General features: G+C 42.9%; 2 protein-coding genes across 7 annotated transcripts in view; one reads left to right on the forward strand and one right to left on the reverse strand.

Moving 5' to 3' along the window:
- The window catches only part of Ncf2 (neutrophil cytosolic factor 2), a 33,567-nt gene extending 26,736 nt beyond the window's left edge, over positions 1–6,831 (forward strand). For both annotated transcript variants that reach the window (XM_085841976.1, XM_021165728.2), the window contains 5 exons: positions 1,596–1,621; positions 2,056–2,207; positions 2,351–2,462; positions 3,277–3,454; positions 6,190–6,831. In XM_085841976.1, coding sequence (XP_085698102.1) covers positions 1,596–1,621; positions 2,056–2,207; positions 2,351–2,462; positions 3,277–3,454; positions 6,190–6,302 — 581 coding nt within the window. In that variant the 3' untranslated portion in view covers positions 6,303–6,831. The remainder of the gene's footprint in view (positions 1–1,595; positions 1,622–2,055; positions 2,208–2,350; positions 2,463–3,276; positions 3,455–6,189) is intronic.
- A 345-nt stretch (positions 6,832–7,176) lies between these two features.
- Positions 7,177–24,053, reverse strand: part of Smg7 (SMG7 nonsense mediated mRNA decay factor) — a 63,780-nt gene continuing 46,903 nt past the window's right edge. For 2 of the 5 annotated variants that reach the window (XM_021177439.3, XM_021177360.3), the window contains 12 exons: positions 22,952–23,012; positions 20,071–20,190; positions 18,741–19,167; positions 16,574–16,718; positions 15,452–15,828; positions 14,270–14,641; positions 13,461–13,610; positions 11,705–11,785; positions 11,238–11,397; positions 10,530–10,700; positions 10,264–10,409; positions 7,177–9,560 (listed from right to left, as the gene is read on the reverse strand). In XM_021177439.3, coding sequence (XP_021033098.1) covers positions 9,447–9,560; positions 10,264–10,409; positions 10,530–10,700; positions 11,238–11,397; positions 11,705–11,785; positions 13,461–13,610; positions 14,270–14,641; positions 15,452–15,828; positions 16,574–16,718; positions 18,741–19,167; positions 20,071–20,190; positions 22,952–23,012 — 2,324 coding nt within the window. In that variant the 3' untranslated portion in view covers positions 7,177–9,446. The remainder of the gene's footprint in view (positions 9,561–10,263; positions 10,410–10,529; positions 10,701–11,237; positions 11,398–11,704; positions 11,786–13,460; positions 13,611–14,269; positions 14,642–15,451; positions 15,829–16,573; positions 16,719–18,740; positions 19,168–20,070; positions 20,191–22,951; positions 23,013–24,053) is intronic. The other 3 variants (XM_021177581.3, XM_021177892.3, XM_085841987.1) reach the window with 3 other exon arrangements.

The raw sequence follows: 24,053 nt of genomic DNA on the forward strand, positions 1-24,053 counted from the left end.
AGCATGCACCTTGCTTTACCTAGCATGCTCCTTGTTTTACCCAGCATGCACCTTGCTTTACCTAGCATGCTCCTTGTTTTACCCAGCATGCACCTTGCTTTATGACTACATTTCCCCAGAGCCCTGTCTTGCCTGCACCATCCATCATCCCACTGAAACACGATGGCAGTGCCCTGCCCTCACCTGCTTAGAAATGAGTGCAGGTAAAGGGGCCACCAGTGGCCATCATCAGAGCAGTCACCAGGTGATCCTTTGCTAACTACCTAAAGCCAGTGGGAGGAAAAAGGCTGCAGCAAGCACATTTTCACACCTCAGCTCTTGTCAAACCACTGAGTTGCACATGTCTGCAGAGCAGAGCCCCCAGGGCTTGAACAAAGGACCACTGGATGGTATGGATGGGAGATCTTCCCAGAAGGACTTCTCATAATCTGGGGTGGGAAAATGATGACTCTTTGTTCCTGGTGAGCTTCAGCAGATTCTCGTGTAGATGACAGAGTCATCCTGTGCACAACCACCTGATGACCAAAAACTGCTTTGGTGGCCCTCCCCTGCATACTTATTTGGAAAGCTGCAGACCTACAGAGAAATTGGAGGTGGGGTACACTGAGTGCCACAACACTTTTCACTTAAACCCAGCAGCTCTGGGCCAGCCAGGTGGCTCCACAGTCAAAGACGCTTGCTGCACAGTCCTTGTGGCCTGAGTGCATTCACAGGGCCTCCATAAAACAGGAACTGGAGAATCAACACCACAAAGGAGCTGGACTCTGGCCTCGGTGCATGTCAGGGCATGTGCCCTTGCATCACATGCACACAGTAAGACAAACATTTTAAATGGAAACAACACATCAGCTACTTACATTTTACTTCATGTATTTGGATTCTTCTCTACCCCTCCTCCCCTGAGAGCCACTTAAATATAAGGTAGAGATCCATGATCGAGCCTACCTGGATAGAAGTCCCCTGGGAACAAGCATGGCTTCTGCCTACAGAGTGCACATCTCATCCAGATCATCTGCCCTTGATAGATATCACCTACTCCACATGTAAATGCCTCGGTGGCCCCAGCCAGTGTCCCTCATAGTTTTTTTCTTACCTTTTCTGTCTGGAGGACACACACTGAAAAGGTTGGAGTACCAGGCTCCTAGGCCTTTGACTGATGTTAGCAAAAGTTCCCAAGGGATTCGAATAATCAGTTGCACAGAGAGGTTCTTACATCCTCAGTAGTAAACAGTCTCAGACTTCTCTTATACACATACTGCTGTGCTAACAAATTGTGCACTTTAGACCATAAACATACACAAAACAGGGCCATGAAATGGTAATCATCTTCCTGGTGCTTCTGCCTGGGGCCTGGGGCTATCACACGTCTGTCTTCCCTCTGTCTGTCTTGGATCCTCCGGGCTTAGCTGGCCTTTGAGCCAGTCCTCATAGTTACCTACCTGCAGTTCCCTGGAAGCAGACACCAGCTCTGCTCACACATTTGTGCTCTCTGTGCTCCTCTAGATCCACCCCGGATGTTAAAGGGTAGGGAGATGGGCATTGTGGGTGGCAGGTGCCACTATGAGTGTTCATTTACCATCTCCTTTTCCATTTAGGCCACAAGCAAAAAGAAGAGCCCAAGGTAAGTTTTTCCTTGTTTCCAAGTGGAGATGAGTGAGCATGGCTTGTCTAGCGTGGGGTATCTCTTAGAATATGGAATATCAATGAAAGGGTTGAACCAGTTGCTACCTGGCTCTCCATCTATACACGTCATCCTAGCCCCTAGCTGAGCACATAGCTCAGTAGAAACTTCTGTCTCAGTGTGTTGGATTGGAGCCCTTGAAGACCTCTCAGGGAATGCAGAAATGGGCTGTTTATTAATATACAGTTGTATATTGATTTTTTTAACGTATTAGATTTATTATTAACTGGTAAAAACCAGCTGTTTATTAAACATCCCCCTTTTCCCTGGGGCACTCCTGGTGCCCATACACAAAGTGGTGGAAGGCTGTGGTGGTCCAGGATGCTGTCAACAACCTCAGCCGCTAAGGTAGTCTTCCCTTCCTCCTGCCTCAGGAAGTGAAACTCAGCGTGCCTATGCCTTACATGCTCAAGGTGCATTACAAATACACAGTGGTCATGGAGACGCAGCTCGGCCTCCCCTTCAGCCAGCTTCGGAACATGGTGTCTAAGAAGCTGGAGCTCTCGCCAGAACACACTAAACTGAGGTAAACCCCATGAAGCCGGGAGCTGGGGATGCTGCAGCAGGGGTGGATGATGGGGTGGGTCTTGTATGATACAGAGGACTGGCTATGGGATGTTTTCTGTATTGATGCTTTCTGCCTTGGTCCTTACTCATCATCCCTACCAGCTACCAGCGTCGGGACAGCCCCCAGCTTCTGCTCCTGTCGGAAGAAAGCATGAAGGACGCCTGGGGCCAAGTGAAAAACTACTGCCTGACTCTTTGGTGTGAGCATACAGTGGTGAGTGGAGGGAGCCGGGCACCTAAGGCCATTTCTAACATCTCCTGCATGTCACACACTGGCTTTGTGATGGGGACATTGTGGCTTACAGGCTCATCCAGTTATAGCAGGCATCGGATAGCAGTTATTGAGGACTTCGGATGAGTGGGACCCAGAAGTGCACAGCAAGCCTACAGCTGCCTCCACTAGACTGACTGGGTCAAGGACTGGCATGAAGCTACACCAAGAAATAGGACTTCCAGGCAGCCCTGAGCTCCTCAAGAGCCCTGAAGCTTTAGAGTATCAGAACTACTTAGAGCTAGCTCTTAGGAAAGCTGTCTCAGTAGGTTTGAGATAGATCTTTAGTGCTTGTGCTATGGAAAAGGGGTGAATTCAATGCCCAGCTTAGTTAAGGACAGGAGAATGATCAGTAGGAATAGCCATTTGCTGTCTGGCCTGATGACTTGAGCCCGGAACCCACATAGTAGAAGTGACTTGTGCAAGTTGTCCTCTGATTTGCCCCCCCCCCCAATATGATAAAAACTAGCTGAATTTATATCACAGACTGCCATTTATTTGTGGCTCAAATTATTTCCCAATCTGAAAAGAACAATGCCTATTCTACCCTGGGTCTGTTGTTAAGGTTTATTATGTAAGGCAATTTAAGGCTACATAGGGCTCTGCACACATTTTGCTTTCATTTACCCAAACATTCAGTATTCATAGAATGTGTTAGGCCTATAGGGAAGTATTGAGCCTCAATTGCTTCCTTTAGTGGTTCTCAATATTTGCTGGCTATGAATGAGCAAATTTAACAGGCCCTTTACCATTTCAGGGTGATCAAGGTCTTATTGATGAACCCAAGCAAAGGGACAGCTCTGATGCCAATAAGCAGACTACAGAGCCTCAGCCTAAGGAGGGGACCCAGGTGGTAGCAATCTTCAGTTATGAGGCTGCCCAGCCAGAAGACCTGGAATTTGTGGAAGGAGATGTAATCCTGGTACTGTCACATGGTAAGTGCTACCCCAAGGCCACAGAACCAGAGGCATGCATGTATCAGCAAAACCAAAGGGCAGACAAAGGAAAACAACTCTTAGCCAATGGTTTCAACTGACTTCCTAGATTTTGGTAAGAGGAAGCAAAAGCAAGTGTGTGGCTTTCTCCTGTGCTTGACTTTACTAGGCACAAAATGACGACAACATACTGACTGTTCCAGAATGTAACTGGCTGGAATTATTCTGTCTCTGCTAGAAACCATCAAGTACTTTCCAGAGAGAAGGGGAGGCCCATTCTGCTGCAGAGGCAGCCAATTGTCAGTGACTTACCTGACTATTAGGAACCTAGGGATTACACGGTGACATGGGCAGGAAGGGTAACCATCCATGTGAAAATCTGGGTGTGGCCACCATTTATACCTCTAACTCCAGCGCTCTGAGAGCAGAGACAGGCTGCTTGGTGGGGCTTGCTGCTTTAGTGAGAGTCCATGTTAAAGGAACAACAGATAGAGTAGGACACTCAACTTGTCCTGACCCTTGTGTGTGCAGAGGCTCATACAACATATGCATGTGCACTCTCACTTGTACACACACACACACACACACCAATCTCTTCCCCACACAAAAGTGAAGCAGTCACTGAAGAAGTCTTTGGTGATTCTCAAAGTTCATTATGCCTAAGCATCCTTTGACGGGGTAAGTTTTTTGGATCAGATCTCGCAGAGTCTAGGTCATCTGCACTTCTAAGCAGTTCCCAGGTGATCCTGGTCTAACTGCTCAGGAGGCACTGCTGTAACTCAGGGGAGTCTTAGTTTTCTATCTGTTTAAGGATGCTGAGCAACAGTAATGCAAAGTAGCAGGGGCTGCAGAGATGGCCCACAGTTTAGAGCACTGACTGCTCTTCCAGAGGTCCTGAGTTCAATTCCCAGCAACCACATGGTGGCTCACAACCATCTGTAATGGGATCTGATGCCTTCTGCTGGGTGTCTGAAGACAGCTACACTGTACTCCTATACATAAAATAAATCTAAAAAAAGTAATGCATAGTTGTATACAGCTGATTAGAGTAAGTGATTTCAATAGACCACGTGAGATTTGAAGCTTATCTGGAGAGAGTAGAGAAAAAGTTTTCTTTCAAAGGAAATTGGGAAATCAGTAAGGATTAGGCTTAAGAACTCTGCACCACTTTGTGATACAAGAAAAACCTTTCATAGACACTATCCCATGACTCATGGAAGTCCTGGGTTTAAGCTGGGAACTCAAGATAACTATGGGAGACAGAATTCGCCATACATGAAGCTGTGAGTTCAACTGCTCCCAACAGTCACGAATGGTTTGTTCCATTTATGAAGTATTTCCTAAACTTTAATGTGTTTGTGACTTGCTGGGATTCTCTGCAGACAGACATTGGCTAAGATGTTCTTAAAACCCAGGCAAACAAGATGCTTCCAACCCATACCCACCTACAAACAGGAAACATGAAGATAGTGGTTTGCACTTGTCTCCAGAGAAAAGCTGGGGAGAACTAATGCCTACTCACACTCCCACACTATTCATCTTTGTTTTTATTGTATTTATTACTTTCTTTATATACATTTCAAGTGCTATCCCGAAAGTCCCCTATGCCCTCCCCCCGCCCTGCTCCCCTCCCCACCCACTCCCGCTTCTTGGCCCTGGCATTCCCTGGTACTAGGGCATATAAAGTTTGCGATACCAAGGGGCCTTTCCCAGTGATGGCTGACTAGGCCATCTTCTGCTACATATGCAGCTAGAAATACGAGCTCTGGGGATACTGGTTAGTTCATATTGTTGTTCCACCTATAGGGTTGCAGACCCCTTCAGCTCCTTGGGTACTTTCTCTAGCTTCTCCATTGGGGGCCCTGTGTGCCATCTTATAGATGACTGTGAGCATCCACTTCTGTATTTGTCAGGCACTGGCATAGCCCCATACAAGACAGCTATAACAGGGTCCCTTCAGCAAAATCTTTCTGGCATATGCAATAGTGTTTTTATTTTTTAAGACAGGGTTTCATTATGTAGCCCTGGTTGACCTGGAACTCAAGAAATCTACCTGCTTCTGTTTTCCAAATGCTGGGATTAAATGTGTGTACCACTATGCCCTGCCCAACCGCATAACTTCTGAAGGCAGGAAGGTTCTAATACCCAAAGATAACTTCTGAATGCTCTGCGGTCTGTCTAGATAATATAATGAACGTATGTGGTTCAATTCGACGAATGACTAAACTCTCTGTATAGCCCTGTCCTTAGTAAAAATGGAGACAATAGCTGTAACTGAGTTACTGCGAGACCTAAGTTTATATTTAATAACAGTGCCTGCTATTAAAAGTATTTCATTAAAAGCCTAAAATAGCTATTATAATGCATATTTTTTACAAATGTACTAAACCTATCACTAGCTCCAATTTTTAAGGCCTTGATGAACCTTATGGCACTCACCACCATGCCCTTTCATGTTATCAAAATGAATTCTAGCAGAGCTCAGATAAAACTGCTTAAAAAAAAATTATGACCTGAGGATTCATGTTCAGTCTTATTCATCCTACATTTTACTGTGTATTTATTACATCTACAACAGAACCCCGTTAGATGGTCAGTCTGATATTCAAATTACTTTCCAGTTATTTTGCTACCATAAATGGGAACAGGGGATGACTAATGGGGTCAATGGACCACTCAAGATGGTACAATCTTTCCTGTTTTTAGTAATCAGTGTATATTTTGCTTTTTATCAGTGAATGAAGAATGGCTGGAAGGAGAGTGTAAAGGGAAAGTTGGCATTTTCCCTAAGGCTTTTGTTGAAGGATGTGCAGCCAAGAATTTGGAAGGCATTCCCAGAGAAGTCTAGGATCTCAAAGCTGAAGAAAAGGATTGTTTTTTCCCTGGCAAGACTTACCCATCTCTGCTGTGCGCTATACAGACACATCAGTTTGGAAATGTGGACTAACTTACCATTTCCCTATTAAAATTGAACCTGCCACATGGCAATATGACAACTCAGAAGATTTTCTTACAGATGGAGGAGGGGGGGACAAATTTTTTGCAAGGGAAATGAAGGTTTGAGTGTGTGCTGGCTACGTGAATTTACTTAAGAATTCCCAGAGCTGCACACCAATGGGCACACCTTTCTGCTGGGAAAACAGGAAACCCAGTGTCCAAGTCTAACAGTTCCTTTATTAATTGCTTGGGTTCCAGAAGCTTAAAGCAAATTTATATGTAATCCTGAAGGCATACACAGACAACTCATTAAAAAACTTAAGCTGCATTAAAGGCAGACTGACTCAGGTTCCCATGAAGTACAACATCCAGTCCCAAGGAGAATGAAACTCTTAGAATGATAGCCCTTCCCGTCCCTCAGATGGACATTTATTATGCCTTTGGAAACCCGGGACAAACAGGAAGAGAAACACCCCCCCCCCCACCCGCCAACAGCCATCACTGTTGGCTTTCATCAGATTCAGTACTTTCATAGGCCTGAGGATGCCTCTGCCTCCCAAGTGCTGGGATTAAAGGCGTGAGCCACCACTGTCCAGCTATGGCAGACATTTTAAGCTAGCATTTCTAGAACAAGTCACTGGATGCTAAGAAAAGCAAAACCCAACCCCAAGCCTACCCAGTTGTGGCCATTTTTGTTTCTTGCTGACAAGTGAGCAGTTGAAGTTCTAAGCTGTATTTTTACTGCTATATCCTTTAAGGTAGAATAAATCCTCTACACACAGATCTGGTTGGAGAGAACACGGTTTAATTAAAGGCAAAGCTGATTTCAGCAGCTGCAGATCTTGCACAGACAGACAGACAGGGGGGGAAAACAACCCCAAATCAAATCAAATCAAAACAAAACACGAAAGTTTATTACACAAAACCAGTTGATAAAGATTCTCCTCCCCTTCTTCATTACCCCACAGTGAGGATGGCAAGGCGAGGAACCCCGCCCCGAGAGAGTCATAAACATTCCAAACACCAAATTCTCATGCAGACTGGGGCTATAGCTGGGAAGTGGGTACTGCAGGGAGGGAACTGGTAAACCTGTTGGCTGGTCTAAGGTGCAAGAATCAGCGACATTTCCAACCTCGGAATGCTGCAGCTGTCTGAATGCAGAGCTTACATACACAAACTGGGTAGCAGGGAAGGGACAGGGAGAGGACAAAGATGGACACAGGGAGGGACTGGAGCAGCACAGACAGTTTCTTTTGCCATTTAGTGAAGGGTTTCACTTTCAGACCTTTCAAAAACAAAACAAAACAAAAACCAAAACCCAAAAAAACAAACAAAAAAAGAAAGAAAAAAAAAATCCAAATACCATGTCAAACTAAAAGAGCACTAGAGTAAGCCTGGGGCTTCAAGCACTCTTTCTGAAGAGCAATGAGCAATACCTTACCCCATCTCATTTTGGGGCTGCCCAGACCCCAGTGACACCTGGGGCTCCTGGATGTGCTTTGCTCTACAGCTGTCCTTCAGCTAAGCTCCACACTAATTCCCACACTTAGCCCTTGCCCTCTGGGAGAGTCGATAGCCATGTGTGGGACACACACACACACACACACACGTGCACACACACATACACACACCTCCCAGAAAATAATCCCTACCCTAGCACAGCAATTGGACATTTAGATTGTTTCCATAATTTCCCATTAAAATATTACTTTTCCAGGAAATGACTAACAGAAATGCTGTCCGTTCTTCTGTTCCTACACAGAACATCTTCAGTCCTCTTTCCTCCTAATATAAATATCAAATAGAGTTTATTCCTTTCTCTTGCCCTCTCCAAAGTGGCATCTGCTGTGTTTTCTTCTGTGCACAGTGTGCATCTGTCCCTGTGGCCTTCAACTTCATCCTCGAGGTGAAGGCCAGGAGCCCGTGACTGGGCAGAGCCCGGCTCCTCTGCAGTGATGCTCGCACTGCTGCTTGCTTCCTTCCTCTTCAGACTGGCTTTTGGGCCCCAAGTGCTGGCCCCATGCTGCTGTTTCTTGGCGAGATGTTGTACACGGTAGGGAGAAAACAATGACTACGGTACAGCATATGGCTAAAGGGTGGAGACTGATGCAAGAGGCTGGGAAGCAGATGGGGACACAAAAAACCAACTCAACAAAAAGAACCACACTGAAAGCATCCACCTATTAAAATGGGTTCCAGGCCATGAATGGACTAGCCTGCCTTCTGAGACTGCTTGCTACGCTACTGTAAAGTGTAGGAACCAACCACATGAGTTTGAAATCGTACAGCAGCCATCTGCTGGTCTAGGCCAGCAGCACTACCCACACTGCATCCTCGACTGGGGCTCGAGCACCTACAGAGTGAAGGGCATTTCCTGCTGGAGTTTCCAGGCTGGAGGAAGGCCTCTCCCAGAACCTTCTAAGAGGCCTTGTACCCTCCCTATGAAACACTCCCACTGGCTTAAGAGGTCAGTTCCCTGTCCTGTCACCACCGACCTCTCACAGGAGCAGCAAATGGGACTGTCTTTGCTCCACACTGACTAGAAATACGCCTGTGTATGGAAGAATTCAGTGTGATATTTTGCTACTGAGAGTAATAATAAAAGATGTTTAAGAATAATTTCAACTACATTCTCAGTCAGCAAAGCACTCATAATGGATTCCTATTTTATTCCCCAAAGAGGAAAAAAGGACTGAGAAGTTCCTACTGGCTTCTCCCATCTGCCTTCCCTTCTCAGCTTCCACTTCCCACGTGTTGGGGACATGCGCGGTGGAGAAGGTGAGAGGCGTGCTATCAGTAACCGAGTGGGACAAACAGCAGCTCCTCTCTCCCTCCGGAAAGCCCCGGGGGAACGAGAGTTCCTGATGGTTTTTTCTTTTTGTTGCACTGCGAACATTTCGTGCACACTCAGCGGGCTGGTGGAACACTTACACCCTCTCGACAGCAAGAAACAGACAAGAGGGCTGCCACCTGCAGAGACTGTGTGGGCCAGTTCTGCAAACCCAACATGCCATGGTTTATGGAGCCTTCATTCCCTGGGTTGCTCCTTGTGGCCTCAGTGTGGAGGGTTCATGGCACCTTGTCCCCGCTGCTGTTTCTGCTTCTGCTGCATTAACAACTGCTCCAGAGCGGAGGGCCCAGGATGCATCATGGAACTGGACCAGATAGACTGAAAAACAGCCCCAAAACTTGTCAGCAGAGGGCAAATGCTTTGGCTGTCTGACAGGAATTTGTTTTAAATCTCAGCCACCCATAAAGACAAATATGTCCTTTAAATCCATTCTAAATGCCAATCAACTCAGCTCTAACCAAAAGTCATCAAACTCTCAAGACTAGATAGTTCCTAACTAAGATAATTTTGACACTATGAACAGTGAAATTACAGCTTTTTAAACCCCAAGCCAGGGTTATTCCTCTTACTCTGACCACTCTTCTGTAATTACATGCACCAACATGTCCAGCCCAAACTATGTTTTAAGTCAACTTCATATGGCATGACAGTAAGTTTAATATAAGGTTTTCTGCAAACAAAACATTTACAATTACATACTCTTTTTTTGTTTGTTTTGTTTTTCGAGACAGTGCTTCTCTGTATAGTCCTGGCTGTCCTGGAACTCACTTGGTAGACCAGACTCAGAAATCCGCCTGCCTCTGCCTCCCAAGTGCTGGGATTAAAGGCGTGCGCCACCACCACCCGGCTTACATACTCTTAGTAAGTCAAATAAGGCTAAACTCAAACTTAACAGGATTTAACATTAGGATGCAACTAAATGCTCTAGCATTTTGGATGCCCTGATAACACACTCAAGACGCCTCACAATCTGGGATAAAAGCAGAGACACTGCTGCAGCAGGAGCCTCGTGTCCACTCACCTTTAGGCTTTCCATGAGGACAGCAGAGGAATCCTCCATGGAGGGGCCGTGGCCTGTCCAGGTGCCACTTGGAGTGCTAGCCTGATGCCAACTGCTCTCAGATGATGACGTTGCTGAGAGATAATCAACACCAAAACCACCCATGGCTAAGAGATAACAATAGGTAAGAATAAAAAATGTTTTGTAAGTGCCAAATATCAAACTTCAGGCAAAATCAGAGCAAGTCACTCCCCTTGGCCTGGTAGATAAAGAAATGTGGATCTCACCTGGTTTATCAGTTTTCCACCTATCTGCAGGCCGCCTATCCCTGTTATCTGGAGTCCCAATGGGTCCAAAATTAGAGAATGGAGCAGAATTATGGTTATGCGTTGGAGGAGAACTGGGCAGGCTGCTTGGGTTAGAGGAATGAGGAGACTGGCTGGCTGGTGTTGAATGATCTGTTGAATAATAGCAATGTATGAACATAAATAGGGGTTTCCCTCGCCAAACCAAGAACTAACATTTTCTTCAGATGTGGTAGTCAAAATTTGAATGAAAGCACTGTAAGAAGGTTTTGGAGAAAGGCCAAATAAAGACCATGAAGCAGTCTGTCTGATCACTGTTGTGCCTGACTGTACCTTGGATCCTAAGAATCATTATAAATTAAGACTTTATAAAGCTGAAATAAAAGGAGTCTGGAGAGATGGCTTTGCAGTTACAAGTATTGGGTGCTCTCCCACAGGACAGAAGCCTCATGGTAACTCAGAATCACCTCCACCTCCAACCCCAGGGGTCCAACGCCCTCTTCTGGCCCCAATGGGCACTGCACACACGTGGCACACGGGCAAACACATAAAAAGTCCCCAAAATATCCCAAAAGAGAAACAATATATGATAATATAAAAAACTTTCTAATTATAGAATCTGCCTAATCTTTAGTCTATCTGGATGTACAGGAAAGGCAAGTTTTATAATCTAAGTATTAGAGTTGATACCTGAACTGGCAGGAAGAGATGGAGACCATGGGGTCCCTTCAAAAAGGGAGTACAGTGATGTTTCCTGGGAGGCGACTGAGGGGTTCAGTTCTGCCTTGGAGCTGGTTGTCAGGTTTTTCCCATACACTTCATTGAACATACTGCTGTTTGGATATCTTTCCTGAAAGATTAGATTTAAGAAAGTCATGTTCATGGATGCTCAGCAGACCTATAAGGTTCTCAGTAAGACAAACTCCAAGACTTTAACTTCTTTCACTTTCATGTCTTTCTTTCACTTTGTATTTTGCTCTATGTAAACTATCGATCTGAGGCCATTAAAAAAAAAAAGTCAACCAAGCTCTAAGAAACTGAGTATCGATGAGAAATTTAAAAGGTTCAAGCTTGTGATATACAGGTTACTAGTGTGCCCCCATCAGAGAGAAACCAGTCTACAATACACATAAAACGAAAGTCTTAAGTTTGCTTACCTGATTGACAGAGAACCCAGTGAGGGACAGGAAAGATGATGAATGTGACATGAGCTCAGAAGGCTTCTCCAATAAGGATTTCTGCAGTCCCAGGTAGAGGAAGGAAAAAAAGGTTATTTCTTCTACTTTCAAGTTAAAAACTAACACTTAAACAAACATGTGTCTATCTGTCCCACAGTAGAGGACTTAGGAAAGGTTAATAGTATGTTCACTCTGATAATACAATGACTCCACTAAGTGCCAGTTGTCAGAACCTTCTTTTCTGGGTTTATCTGGTCTAGTGCAGAGATGCTGACAGGAACCAGGTTTGGTTTTTGGATATGACCCTCAGGAATTCCCTAAGGGCAAATTATCCTAGCAGGTTTTACTCTCCAAAATGTTAAAACATTATTGACTTTATGAAGCCTTTCAAATCCATTTTGATAGCTGGTTTTGTTTTCATGTTTTCTAAAGCAGCTGCCTTCGTGATATACTAAGTTGATTTTCTATTTAATTGTCCTAAGAAAGTTACTGGGGTTGGGGGCAGGGGAGAGAAAGCTGGATATAATGTTTGCTGTTAATAGATAGCAGTTTAATAATTTGCTGAACACCCACTACATGGAAAGTACTTTCATATACATTACATTATCAACTATGTTAAGTATAGGAAAGGATATTTTTTTTTAAAGCAAGCAAGCAAGCAAAAAACAAACAAACATACAAACAAAAAAACCAAGAAACACGTGAAAAGGTCCCATTTTTTCTATCATGGCCAGTTCCATGCAAATGGGTAGGAGCAGAAGAGTGAGTGGACACAAAGGCACATCTGCAGCAGCAACTACCCCAGCTGAGCTGCGTGGCTCCTAGGCCTCTGCCCTCAGGGAAGGAAGGAAGGAAGCCTCTACTGCTAACTCGCCCAGGCAAACTCAAGTACTAGGAATGGCAGCTATTTTTTCTGACTCTATGGTTTATTGCTCTATATTTACAGGAAAGAAAAAGCTAGAAATAAAAACTCAAAAATCTTTTTAAGTTGTTTTAAGATGTGTATGTGTGGATGCAGTGGGGAGGTTTACATCCCAAGCCCTCAGTTACAATGATATAAATACCACTGAGCATACAGAATGACATTCTGCAGCCTGTGCTCTACAAGGCTGGTTTCAAACAGAATCAGTAACCAATCATTTCATTTTATTCTATATTATCCTGATTATTTACATTCATAGCCACTCATTTATAATCTTAAATCCTTTTTCCGAACAGTTTCTCCATTTTTATCCATTTTGTTTTACAATTCCAATTCTGAATTTAGACCAGGGCTCTTTTAGGGTCCAGTGAACCAAACAATTTAATTAATCAATTCAAACATTCATGATGTGTTTCCTTTAATATTTGCTATACATTTGAGAATTAAAAAAAAAAAAAAAAACTCTTTAAATATACTATCCAATATCTGGTATTTGAGTCTAGGTGTATATACTACCTGAAAAGGAAGTTAATTTACTAGCATCACCTAGAGTATGGGCAGACAGTCTAAGACATTTTCTGACTGACGTGAATCCAGGCTATGACTCTCTAATTTGAGGGTACTAGAGCCCGTACTAATTGGCTGTGCTCTACTACATTATCAGATTAATTTTAAGCAATACAGAAACATACTTTATATTTCTATACAGGGGAAAGCCCCAGAAAGAAGAGCTCACCTATACAAGTATTATAAAAACCTCAGAAAAGAAGCTGTGTGGTTAGAGCAAGAAGCAGAATTATGTCAAATACATACAAAGAGGCTTCGTCCAGGAAGAGAGGCGAGAGGACCCAGCAGAGCTGGGTAAAGATCAGGAGGGTTAGAAAAGATCAGCTCTTCCTCTTCCTCCAAGGCAGCCAGACTCTTTAACAGGTCCGGAGGAAGCAGAGGGGAGCTCTTGGGGTCCTAGTGACAGAAAGGATCACTGTGAGATGCAATTAGGGACAAAAGCACATAAGAACAGCAGCGTGACTGGTTAGTCAGATAACATGACTAAAGGCGAGGGTAGAGACATAACTGTGACGTAGCACACAGAGGAAAAGGCTGAAATACAAATGAAAGGTGTCATGGCCAAAAGTGAAGGAAGACAGAGACACAGAAGAGTAAGACTACCAACAGAGCAGGACATAGTCGTGAATGCAACTAGTGAGTAATTAGCACAGACAACAGTGCTTCCAACCTTATGCACCTGTTTCTCTTGAGCAACAAGCAAGAAGATAACTGACTTTGTTCCACATAATTTATTTAAATACCCACGAGACCTATTTTCAAATTTAGATGACACCCAACTAAGGAGCTCTTCTCAGAATTCTCTATCACAATGCCATCAGGTAATTTTTCTTCCAGCCCAGTACAGCTCAGTAATAACAGTTCAGTATTGAACTCTTCTCCAAACACATGGGTTTGAAGAGGCCAAGTCTTTATAATGTTTACGTCTCATAAACATGTATTCCTGTTTTATGTATCAACTTAAAAAGCTGTGTGTGTCTGAGATATCCTTAAGGTATGCAACCACAGACTGATGATGGTCTCCACAGAACCTGGTGATGGGAAAGGACACATACCTCAAATGGCATCCTGGGCACAGGATCCTGTTCTGGACGGAAGACTCCAGGTGACCGTTTGCTCCTGCGGTCCATATTTGGTTGCTGAGCCATTACTGCTCTGTTATCAGCCATGCTGTAGGAAGAATCCCAGTAGAACTCTGGGACCTTGACTTCTGAGGGATTATGGTTATATGGCTCCATGGGGAAAGGCTTCATTTTTTTCTCTAGAGGCTGCTGCTGTATTACAGGAGGTTGCAATGACGGCTCAAACAGTTTTATAGGGTCTTGGGTCTGAAGGTAGTAGGACTGTTTCACAGGCATAATTTTCCCTAGTGGGCTTTGAACCTGAGGGGGATTCCACAGCTGTTTGGAGGCATCTGCCTGTTGATACTAAAAAAAGAGGCGCCTGTCAACCAGATGAAGATAAACTGCAATCTCATTGACAGTTAATACTCTAGGCAAAAATGTAGCTTCTATACGTATTCAGAGAATTCTGAGAAGACAAGGACTTTGAACTCCCATCTTTTTTCAATTCAATTATTTCAGAAGTTTAATGAATGTGTACAGAAGATAGGATGTGTTCCCTCTTCTGTTCCAAGTGCAACAAGAGTATGACATTTAAAACTGGTATCACATTCACCTTAAACCTTAAGAGTACAATCCTACTTCTATTCTAATGTCTATGTTCAGGTAGGAATTCTTATGGTGCAGGGGTGAAAAGAATGATAAAGCAACTGAGTTCTGTCCCCAGAACCCATGCAAAAGTGCTGGTCATGATGACACATGCTTATAAACCTAGTGGAGACAGGAGGCTCCAGGGCCAGCAGCCTAGCCTAACGGGTGAGCTACAGCCAATGAGACTCTGAAAGGAGGTGGAGGCATTTTTAAGGATGACACTACAGTTGTCCTTCAGCTTCAACATTAAAGCACAAAAACACGTACACATACACTTACTTACCTACACACCTATAAATGTACACACATTAAGATTTGCAGAAAATCTTTTAATAGAACTAGCAATTAAGAAGCATATAAACAAAGGTTCTAACATTATTACCCATTACAAATAAAGCAAGAGGTCAAACATTTAAACCTTCCTAGCAACCCAAACTTAAATAGTATTTATTGAATGGTCAAACATGGAATTATCTCAGCATTTCTTGCCATTCTAAGCGGACAGTACACACAACTGTTGCCTACCTGCTGGAATCCAGAGTGGTGAGGCGGGCTTTTCCCCAAAGCTGGTATGACTTTTGTAGGGGATTGCTGTTGCTGAGCTAGAGCTTGAACCTGCAATTGGCTTGTAGACTGTGCTGTTGGCTGAGCTGGTAAAGATGTAAGGGGTGGCTGGGAAGGTGACTGTTGAGGTCCCTGGTTCATTGGCCCTGGTCCAGAGGGCCGTTGCTGGCTGTAAGGAATGTGGGACTGTTTCCCAGCTTGCACCTGGTTTCCTGCTGGAGAGTGAGCTGTAGACTGAAGAAAGGTTCCTGGGACAGAAACACCAGCTGGGAAGGTGTAACCTGAGCCCATAGAAAATGCCACAGGAGGGGGGATAACATATGTTGGGGGCGGGAATCCTTTAAAACAGAAGAACACAGCTTTAGTTCTAAAGAAACTTGACAAAAGAAAGGTGTACAATTTGAGAAGAGGGTGTTTCTTACATATTATAAAAACCAACAACAATGAACCATGCAGGTCTTTAACATGACATTAAGAAATACAGCCGGGCGTGGTGGCGAATGCCTTTAATCCCAGCACTCAGGAGGCAGAGGCAGGCAGATTTCTGAGTTTGAGGCCAGCCTGGTCTGCAAAGTGAGTTCCAGGACAGCCAGGGCTACACAGAGAAACCCTGTCTCGAAAAAACAAACAAAAACAAAACAAAACAAAAAAACCCCAGACTACTGGCTATTAGTTTCTTTTTCCTCGAACATTAAAGTAATTGCTCTTCTAAAGATCTTTTGCCAGGGGCAGTGCTGGCGCACGCCTTTAATCCCAACACTTGGGAGGCAGAGGCAGGAGGATTTCTAAATTTGAGGCCAGCCTGGTCTACAAAGTGAGTGCCAGGACAGCCAGGGCTACACAGAGAAACCCTGTCTCAACACCCCCCCCCCCAAAGATACTTTCATGTTTTAACGACAGCATGGAGGAATCTTCATAGTAACTGAGCAGCACTAGTGTGTTAACTACAGAGAAATGACTCAACCAGAGCCCCTTAACCATTAGGGAGGCTTTATAAACTGAACAGCTTAGGAACACTGCCCCAAGATTACAAAGTACCCAGTGAGTGAACAGAAGGCCTCAGGCAGAAGAATGTGTATTTACCTGGTCGGCTGGGAAGAGGAGGGAAGGCTCCAGGGTGATGGATGGGGATGAACTGAGAATTATTCGTTTGACTTGGAGTTTGAGTGACAGGCGTTTTCCTGGCTTCAGACACTGGAGTCTTTCTTAGTTCTGTCTGGGATTTTACCTACAATCAACAGAACCAAAACTAACCATAAAAACCTGGTGCCCATGTATTAGAAAGAAGCACCTACTCTAAGAAAAATATTAAAATTTTACTATGTCCATCTATATTAATATAAGAAAATTAAAAAGAAACAAGGGCTTTCATTTACTAATACAATTATTTTGCTCTCTTGTAATCCCAGAAAAATAAGGAAAAGGAACATAGAAATCATTTGTTGTACAAGTGAGGTAGCTCATACCCACAGGCATGCCTACAATCTTCAGCTAGGGCTCTTCATGCTGAATTGTGATTTAATGAAAACTTATCGCACATGGCTCCCGGTTTACTTTTAACTAGGTAGCACTTCTTAAGGCTCTTTAAACAAATACAAAATACTTCCAGCAGCAACAAATGGGCCCAAAGTTCTAAATATCAAGTTAACAATGAAATGCCATGGGCAGTCCTCAAGGTTGAGCCAAAGGCAAGAAAGAAAATAGTTTCAGAAAAAAGAGCATGATAATCCTATGTCTGCAAACTGTTGTGTTGTATTGCCAAGGCAAGGTTCTGCTATGTAGTCTTGGCTAGTTTAGAAACTGCTATGTAGTCCCAGAGGGCCGCAAATGTGTAGCGATCCTCTGTACTGCATCCCTGTATGGCAGATTTACTTTTGTTATCTACCAGTAGGTTTGAGAGGGACTGAGGAGAGAAAAGGAGACTTGCATTATCAGCATGGGTCTCACTGGAGGCCACTGCAGAGGACATACAGGAGATGCGTGGGCTTAGTTAGTCCTCAAACACAGGCCTAGTTAATTTGGTGGGGTTTTGTGTTTTTTGTTTTCTTTGCCTTTCCTTCATACCCTCTTCTCTTCAGGCCATTTCCTGTATGTGTGTGTAGTTTAGAGGATGGCTCAGTTAGTAAAATGCCTGTGGACATGAAAATGAGAATTCAATCTCCAAATCCACACAAAAATACCAGCTGCAGCACTTACGGTCCCAGTGCTGGCAAGGAGGAGTCAGGAAGAAGGGTCAATGACTAGAGACTAGCTTAATGCTGCACTCTAAGCCAATGAGGGACCCTGTGTCAAAGGAAACAGATGTCCTTCCTGAGGGTGACACCTAAGGTTCTGCTCTCACCTTCATGCGCACACAGGAGTGTACTGGCAGAACAAACAAATTAAAAACGACGGGAACCACACTTCGTTGCCATCCTGCCCCCAATCTATCAGGCAAGGAAATGATGGTCTTGCTGATAAGCAGCCTGTTGCAGTAGAGGCCCACGAGGCAAACACCTTCATTTGTCACAAACGAACCAACAAATCACACAGCTTCTTACAGAGTCATCAAAACATTAATGGTATTAATAAAAGTAAAGATCCTTTTGTATTATATGAAATTAACAGTATCCCTTTTGGAAAGGTATAAAAAGGGTTACAAATAGCTGGGAAGTGGTTTTCTCAAACAAGATTTGAGTTCTTGTTTTACCAATCTTTGAACCAGGATAAAAAGTTAAGTTTTACTTTGTACAGTGAACCTTGTTTGTTTTTGAAGATAGGGTCACTATGTAGCCCTTGCTAGCCTGGAACTTACAATGTAGATCAGACTTGGTCTCTTACTTCACAGACCCACATGCCTCTGCTTCATGAGTGCTGAGTTTAAAGGTGTATTTTATTATCATACCCAGCCTGCATAACTCTCCAGGGGGTGGGGGAGATAAAACAACAGAAAGCTTTGATATACTTTTAATTCTACTAGATGCTCTGAAACCCCAAAACTCCTCTGTAATATTAATTGATAATTATACTTTCCAAAGAAATATACAACTCTGTACAGAGCACTTAAAGAGAATGTCACTGACACAGGATCTTCTTCAACCCATAAAGTCACCATCTACCACAACTCTGTCTATACATACCTTCCTAGGAGGTAAAAGAATGCACTTAGACTGCAGAACGGCTAATGTACTGGTCTTTATGAACGACAGAGAAACCTTGCCGTTTGTTTGTGAGCCTTCTCTCCTTGCTTTATAGTTCAAATACAGCTTACCTGCACTGCCACACTCTGCTTTCCTGTTTCCTGCAACTTTCCTAAGGTGCATCTCTTGGTCTCAGCTCTCCTCTTGCTGCTGTCCTTCTGTCCGTCCTCCTGAGTTACAGTTACTCCTTTGCTACAGTCCCTTCTCACCTCTTTGGGAGGAAAGCTTCTTCCCTGGTCTCTGTTCACTTCTCGTGGCTTAATGTTCTCTTTAAAGGTGACCACGGGTTTCTCTCCTGAGTCACAGCTGTTGCTTGGATTTCGGCCTGTAGACAGCACTGATTTCAGTCCTGGGCTCCCATCTGTAGCCAGTGACTCTACCACAGATGTTTCTTGTAGGATGAGGTTCTCTTTGGCTTCACTGGGGTCTTCTAGTATTAATTCTGGGATTTCTGTGATAAATAACAATTTCCCTACCTCATTTTCACACTGAATCAGCCTAAAAAAGCAAGAATAAATTCATATATAAAAAACCATAAACTACAAAAATAAGTAACTCAGTTGTGTGTAGCTTCAACAACTATTTTTATACCAAAAACAAACAAAAACAAACAAACAAACAAACAAACAAACAAAACCCAAAACAAAACAGTATTACTCAGTTACTGAGATTCTTGTGACTATATTTCACATCAGCACATCACATTCAGTCTCCTGTTTTTCCCCTTCTAATAACCGTGGTTACTCTTACTGAGCATGATTTACGACACTAGTCTGAGTCCTTGACATAGCCTATAAGGGAGGTATATATACTTATCTTATAGATGAAGTGAAGCCCAGAAATGGTATAAGTTTATTTATGCATGCATTCAAAAGTGCACAGAGCATGGCAGGAGTTCAAAAACAAACATTAAAAAATCACAGTATCTGACTCTGAACAGGTTATGTCCCATCAGGAAGATGCCAGGTTCACAGAAAAGATCAGAGCCAGAAACTGATCACGACCCTAACCGACTCCAAAGCTTGTGTTCTTCTCTACACCAGTAACCTTGTTGCTTTGTCTTTAACTAGTGCTGGAAGCATGGCCTTGCTGTCCTGAGTGAAAGTGACTGGCACATCTGTGCCACACAAACCACCCACTGGACCAACAATGTTCAATCCAATTCAGATAGTACAGATGCTTACACACCAGAGCAGTCCATGATAAATAAGAAAGGCGAGTTTAATTCTTCTTATAATAGATAACAGAGAGAAGAGAGACTAAGTACACTTATGACCACTTGGCTCCGAACAAGAGATGCTACCAATACTGTCTTAGTTCATCATAGTTTTATACCATTAGTACACACGTGTGTGATGATAAAGGGATCGAAAGGAATGCAGGAGCAAGCCATGGGCATACCGTGGCTGATTATCAGCAATCCATTTCCCTATGGAGATCAAACGCTGCTGTCGTATTCGTCGTTGTTGACCCTCTTTGTCTCCTGTAATACCCTGATGGCCTTTGGAAAAATCCAAGTTCCTAAAAATGACATAGCATATTATAGAAGATTAAATACTGAAGAAAATTTCCAGGAAACCAAATGTAAATACATTATTTCCCACACGGGCTATAGACTACATGTAATAACTGTATTTGCTTGAATTTATATTTCCAAATATAAGAAACAAAGCAGGAAATAAAATCAAGGTTCATCATATTAATCTTTATATTTTTACTTTCTAGGTATGAAGTAAAACAATCCATAGGTTTTATTATTGAAGATTCTGTTTGTTTGGGGTCCTAAGATGGAATCCATGTCTTTGTCCATGCCAGGAAAAAGTGCTATCATTGTATGAAACCCCAAATACCCCTTTTCTAAATACTTTGATTAATTAAAAAAAAAAAAAATCACTATACACAGGCTGTATACCTTTAATGCATGCCTTTAATACCAGCACTTGGGAGGCAGAGGCAGGTGGGTATCTGTGAATTTGAGGCCAGTCTGGTCTCCCAAGTTAGTTCTAGGGCAGCCAAGGGTATATAAAGAAACTCTGTCTCAGACAACAACAACATAGTGCTAAGAGTCTCTGATGCACATTTCTTAATTTCATATTTTTTATGTGCTTGAAGTGTTGTGCTATATGTATGTATTTGCACTATATGTATGCCTGATACTCATGAGACCAGAAGAGGGCATTGGATTCCCTGGGACTGGAGTTTCAGGTGCTTTTGAGTTGCCACATGGGTCCTGGGAATCAAACCTAGGTCCTTTGCAAGAGCGAAAAGTGCTCTTAGCTCTTAGCTCTAGCTCATGGGGTACCTATTACAAAACTATCACTGTACTTTTTGCTCGCTAAATCAGAAAAATGTGCAATTGTCATAAAGCATATGGACAGAGAGTAAACCACCGTGGAAAGGGCTCCTGAGATCGCCTGTCATTCATTTTAAAAGAGAGTCAGGGGTGATGGTGCATGTCTGTAATTCTGGCATTTCAGAGTTGGAGGCAGGACACTCCCGGCTTTTCATAATGAAATCATGCATATCTCCAAACTAAAATGCCATTAAACAAATTAGGCTGAAGAACACAAAGATAGGTGAAAAACAGTAAGCATCTTCAGGAAAAAAGTAACTAAAATTAAACCTGGTAAACCTTATAGTAAAACCACATAAAGAATAAAAAATTAAAGTGAAAGAATTTAATTTCTTCCCAAAAACTACGGGAAGGTTTCTGAGTGACACCTGAGCTGGAGCGTATCAGGCAGAACAACTACTGACCAAGACAGTGAAGAAAAGGCTGAGGAGCAGATGGTGATGTTCTAGTGCGGCACAAAGAGAGCAGAGAGAGAAAAATACAGAGCTGTTCAGAAGGACGCAGTTGAGTGCACAGTAAATATAAGTAATGGGGGTGGGGAAAGAAGAGGCAGAAAATAGGGCAGAGGGGCTAAGAGCTGGACGGTGTGAGAGAGAGCTGACAGTGAATGAGTGAGTGAGCTGATGGTGTGAGAAGGCACTGAGAGGTAGACGGGTTTCAAACTTGGACATCAAGCTAAAAGAGATCCCAGAATAACTGAAGAACTTAAGTTTTTTATTTTGTCATGAGATACTGTCAGAAGTCACTTGACAGTGCTGACTATTAGAGACATTTTGGTAATAAAATTATAGCCCTTGATGAGGGAAAAAAAGGCTTTTTTAATTTCTGGATTGGTGAATAAGTGTGTCAACAGACCTTATGCTACGAGAATTTAAAAAGGCAAATTATTTAAAAACTGCTTAAAAATTAATAAAGCAGGAATGATAAACTATACAAAGATGTCAAACAGTATTAGTGACTAAACTGTTTTGTCTTTGTTTTAAGTTTTCAGACGTTAAAGCTTACATTTATGTTTTCAGGATTATTGTTTCACAGATTATTTGTGTAGCAGCTTAAAGTAGTTAACAACAACAACAAAATCCATAGCTTTTTAAAGAACAAAGCTATTAGAATTTGGTAACAAAGGTGACAAGGACAGTTTTCAGTAGTAGCAGGCTGAGAAATAAGTAAACCTGAAGTCAGTAAGGGCAGTCCACACTGCTCTTAAGAAAAACTGTGGTATGGAGAAATACACAGCAACAGAGAAATTGGAGGGAGACTGACTGTGAATCATATTTTATAGAATAAAAAAACAAAACAAAACACCAACACCACCAACAGCAACACACTTGTCATGTTAGTAGGCTAAAAGAAGATAGCTATTTGGGAAGAAACAGAAAACAAACAAAAAACCGAAACAAACAAACAAACAAACAACAAACTAAACCCAGTGGGAGACAACAACAATAACAACAAACTAAACCCAGAGGGAGATACACTGTAAAGCAGAGTAGTAAGAGGAGAGAACAAGATAGAAGGTAAACCAAGAGGGCAGGGAGAAACCATGGGGGTGGAGGTGAGAGTGGAGGCAGGGGTGTGTGTGCAGGAGGACTGCAGAAGGGGATCCCTTTGTCTCTTTGCCACTGAATTTTTTTTTTTTTAATTTCTTGTAAAACTGGTATGTGTAAGGTAGAAGAAAACATGCACATACTTACATGGAGTGAACTGTGGGTATCTTTATTGCTATTAGCCTTATTCCCTTGAGACAAGGTCTCTCACTGAACCCTTACATGCAAACCATGCCCACATCCCACTCACGACCCCCAGACCAATAAACAAACAAACAAATGTTAAAGAAAGATGACACAGTTGGGACAAATCAAAGGCTCTTCTACAGGTAGGCCAGATTCCTACACATTTTAACACTGAAAACTCTTCAAAGCTCCTTACCTGAAAGAAGGTCTTAAAGCCAAGAATCCTTGTAATTCAAACTCCTCTGGAAGTGGTGTGGCTAAAGAAAGGAAGACACCAGAAATTGTAAACATTTTAATTAAAATCTTATGATTTTGTAGATATGAAAAAAGTGAATAAAAAAAAGGTATGGGAAGAATGTGTCATGTCCATGTTTTGCTTCCCCAGTGTCATCACCTTATAAAGATGAATCATCCAAGGAAACACTGCCTGTCACCTCAGATCCCTAGATATCCCTAACATAAAATACAAAACACTCAAGTTGCTGGGCAGAAAGAACGTCCTCATCTGCTCTCAAGAATTTACAAATTTAGTTAGACATGGCAATACCTTTAATCCCAGCACTCAGGAGGCAGGGGCAGGTGGATCCCTGATTTCAAGGCCAGCCTGGTTTACAGAGGAAGTCTCAGGACTGCTAGATCTACATAAAGAAACCCTGTTACCCTGTCATGAAAAATCTAAAGAAAAAACAAAAACTAAAACAAAAAAAACCCCAAACAAACCAATCAAAAGAATCCAGAGCTTTATTATCAAATCTAGCAAGCCCAATATTTAGGTTACATGTGACCTTTAAGTTACCCAGTGACAACACTAGTATCAGTGAGAGTGTACAAGAAATAACCTGGGGTATTATCTCAAATGTTCTAATCCTAAAGACCCAGTGACTTGTAAATTACTAGTAATGGCAAAGGGAGAAGCTCCATGCTGCTCAGCACAGCACTGTCTATGAACACAGTTTAGACCATCAGTGCAAACGTGCACATGTATGTCTGTGTGCCAGGACAGCCTCGGGTGTCATCCTCAGCAATGCAGTCCACCTCCTTTGAAAGAAGGTCTCTTACTGGCCTGGAACTATTCGATTAGGCTAATTGGCAGGCAAGAGAAAGCTCCTCTTGGTTCTGGCTTGCCAGTACAGGGATTACAGGTTTGAAGGACATTATTTTCATGGATTATCTAGGTACTGAATTTAGGTACTCATGGTTGAGAAGTGACGCATTTTACTGACTGAGCTATCTTCTCAGGCCCTTGATAAGGAAAATGTCACAGGATAATAGACAATGACACATATAGAAAGTAAAAT

Source organism: Mus caroli, unplaced genomic scaffold (assembly GCF_978045245.1).
Source record: "Mus caroli unplaced genomic scaffold, Mus_caroli_1 scaffold_1, whole genome shotgun sequence".
Lineage (NCBI taxonomy): Eukaryota > Metazoa > Chordata > Mammalia > Rodentia > Muridae > Mus > Mus caroli.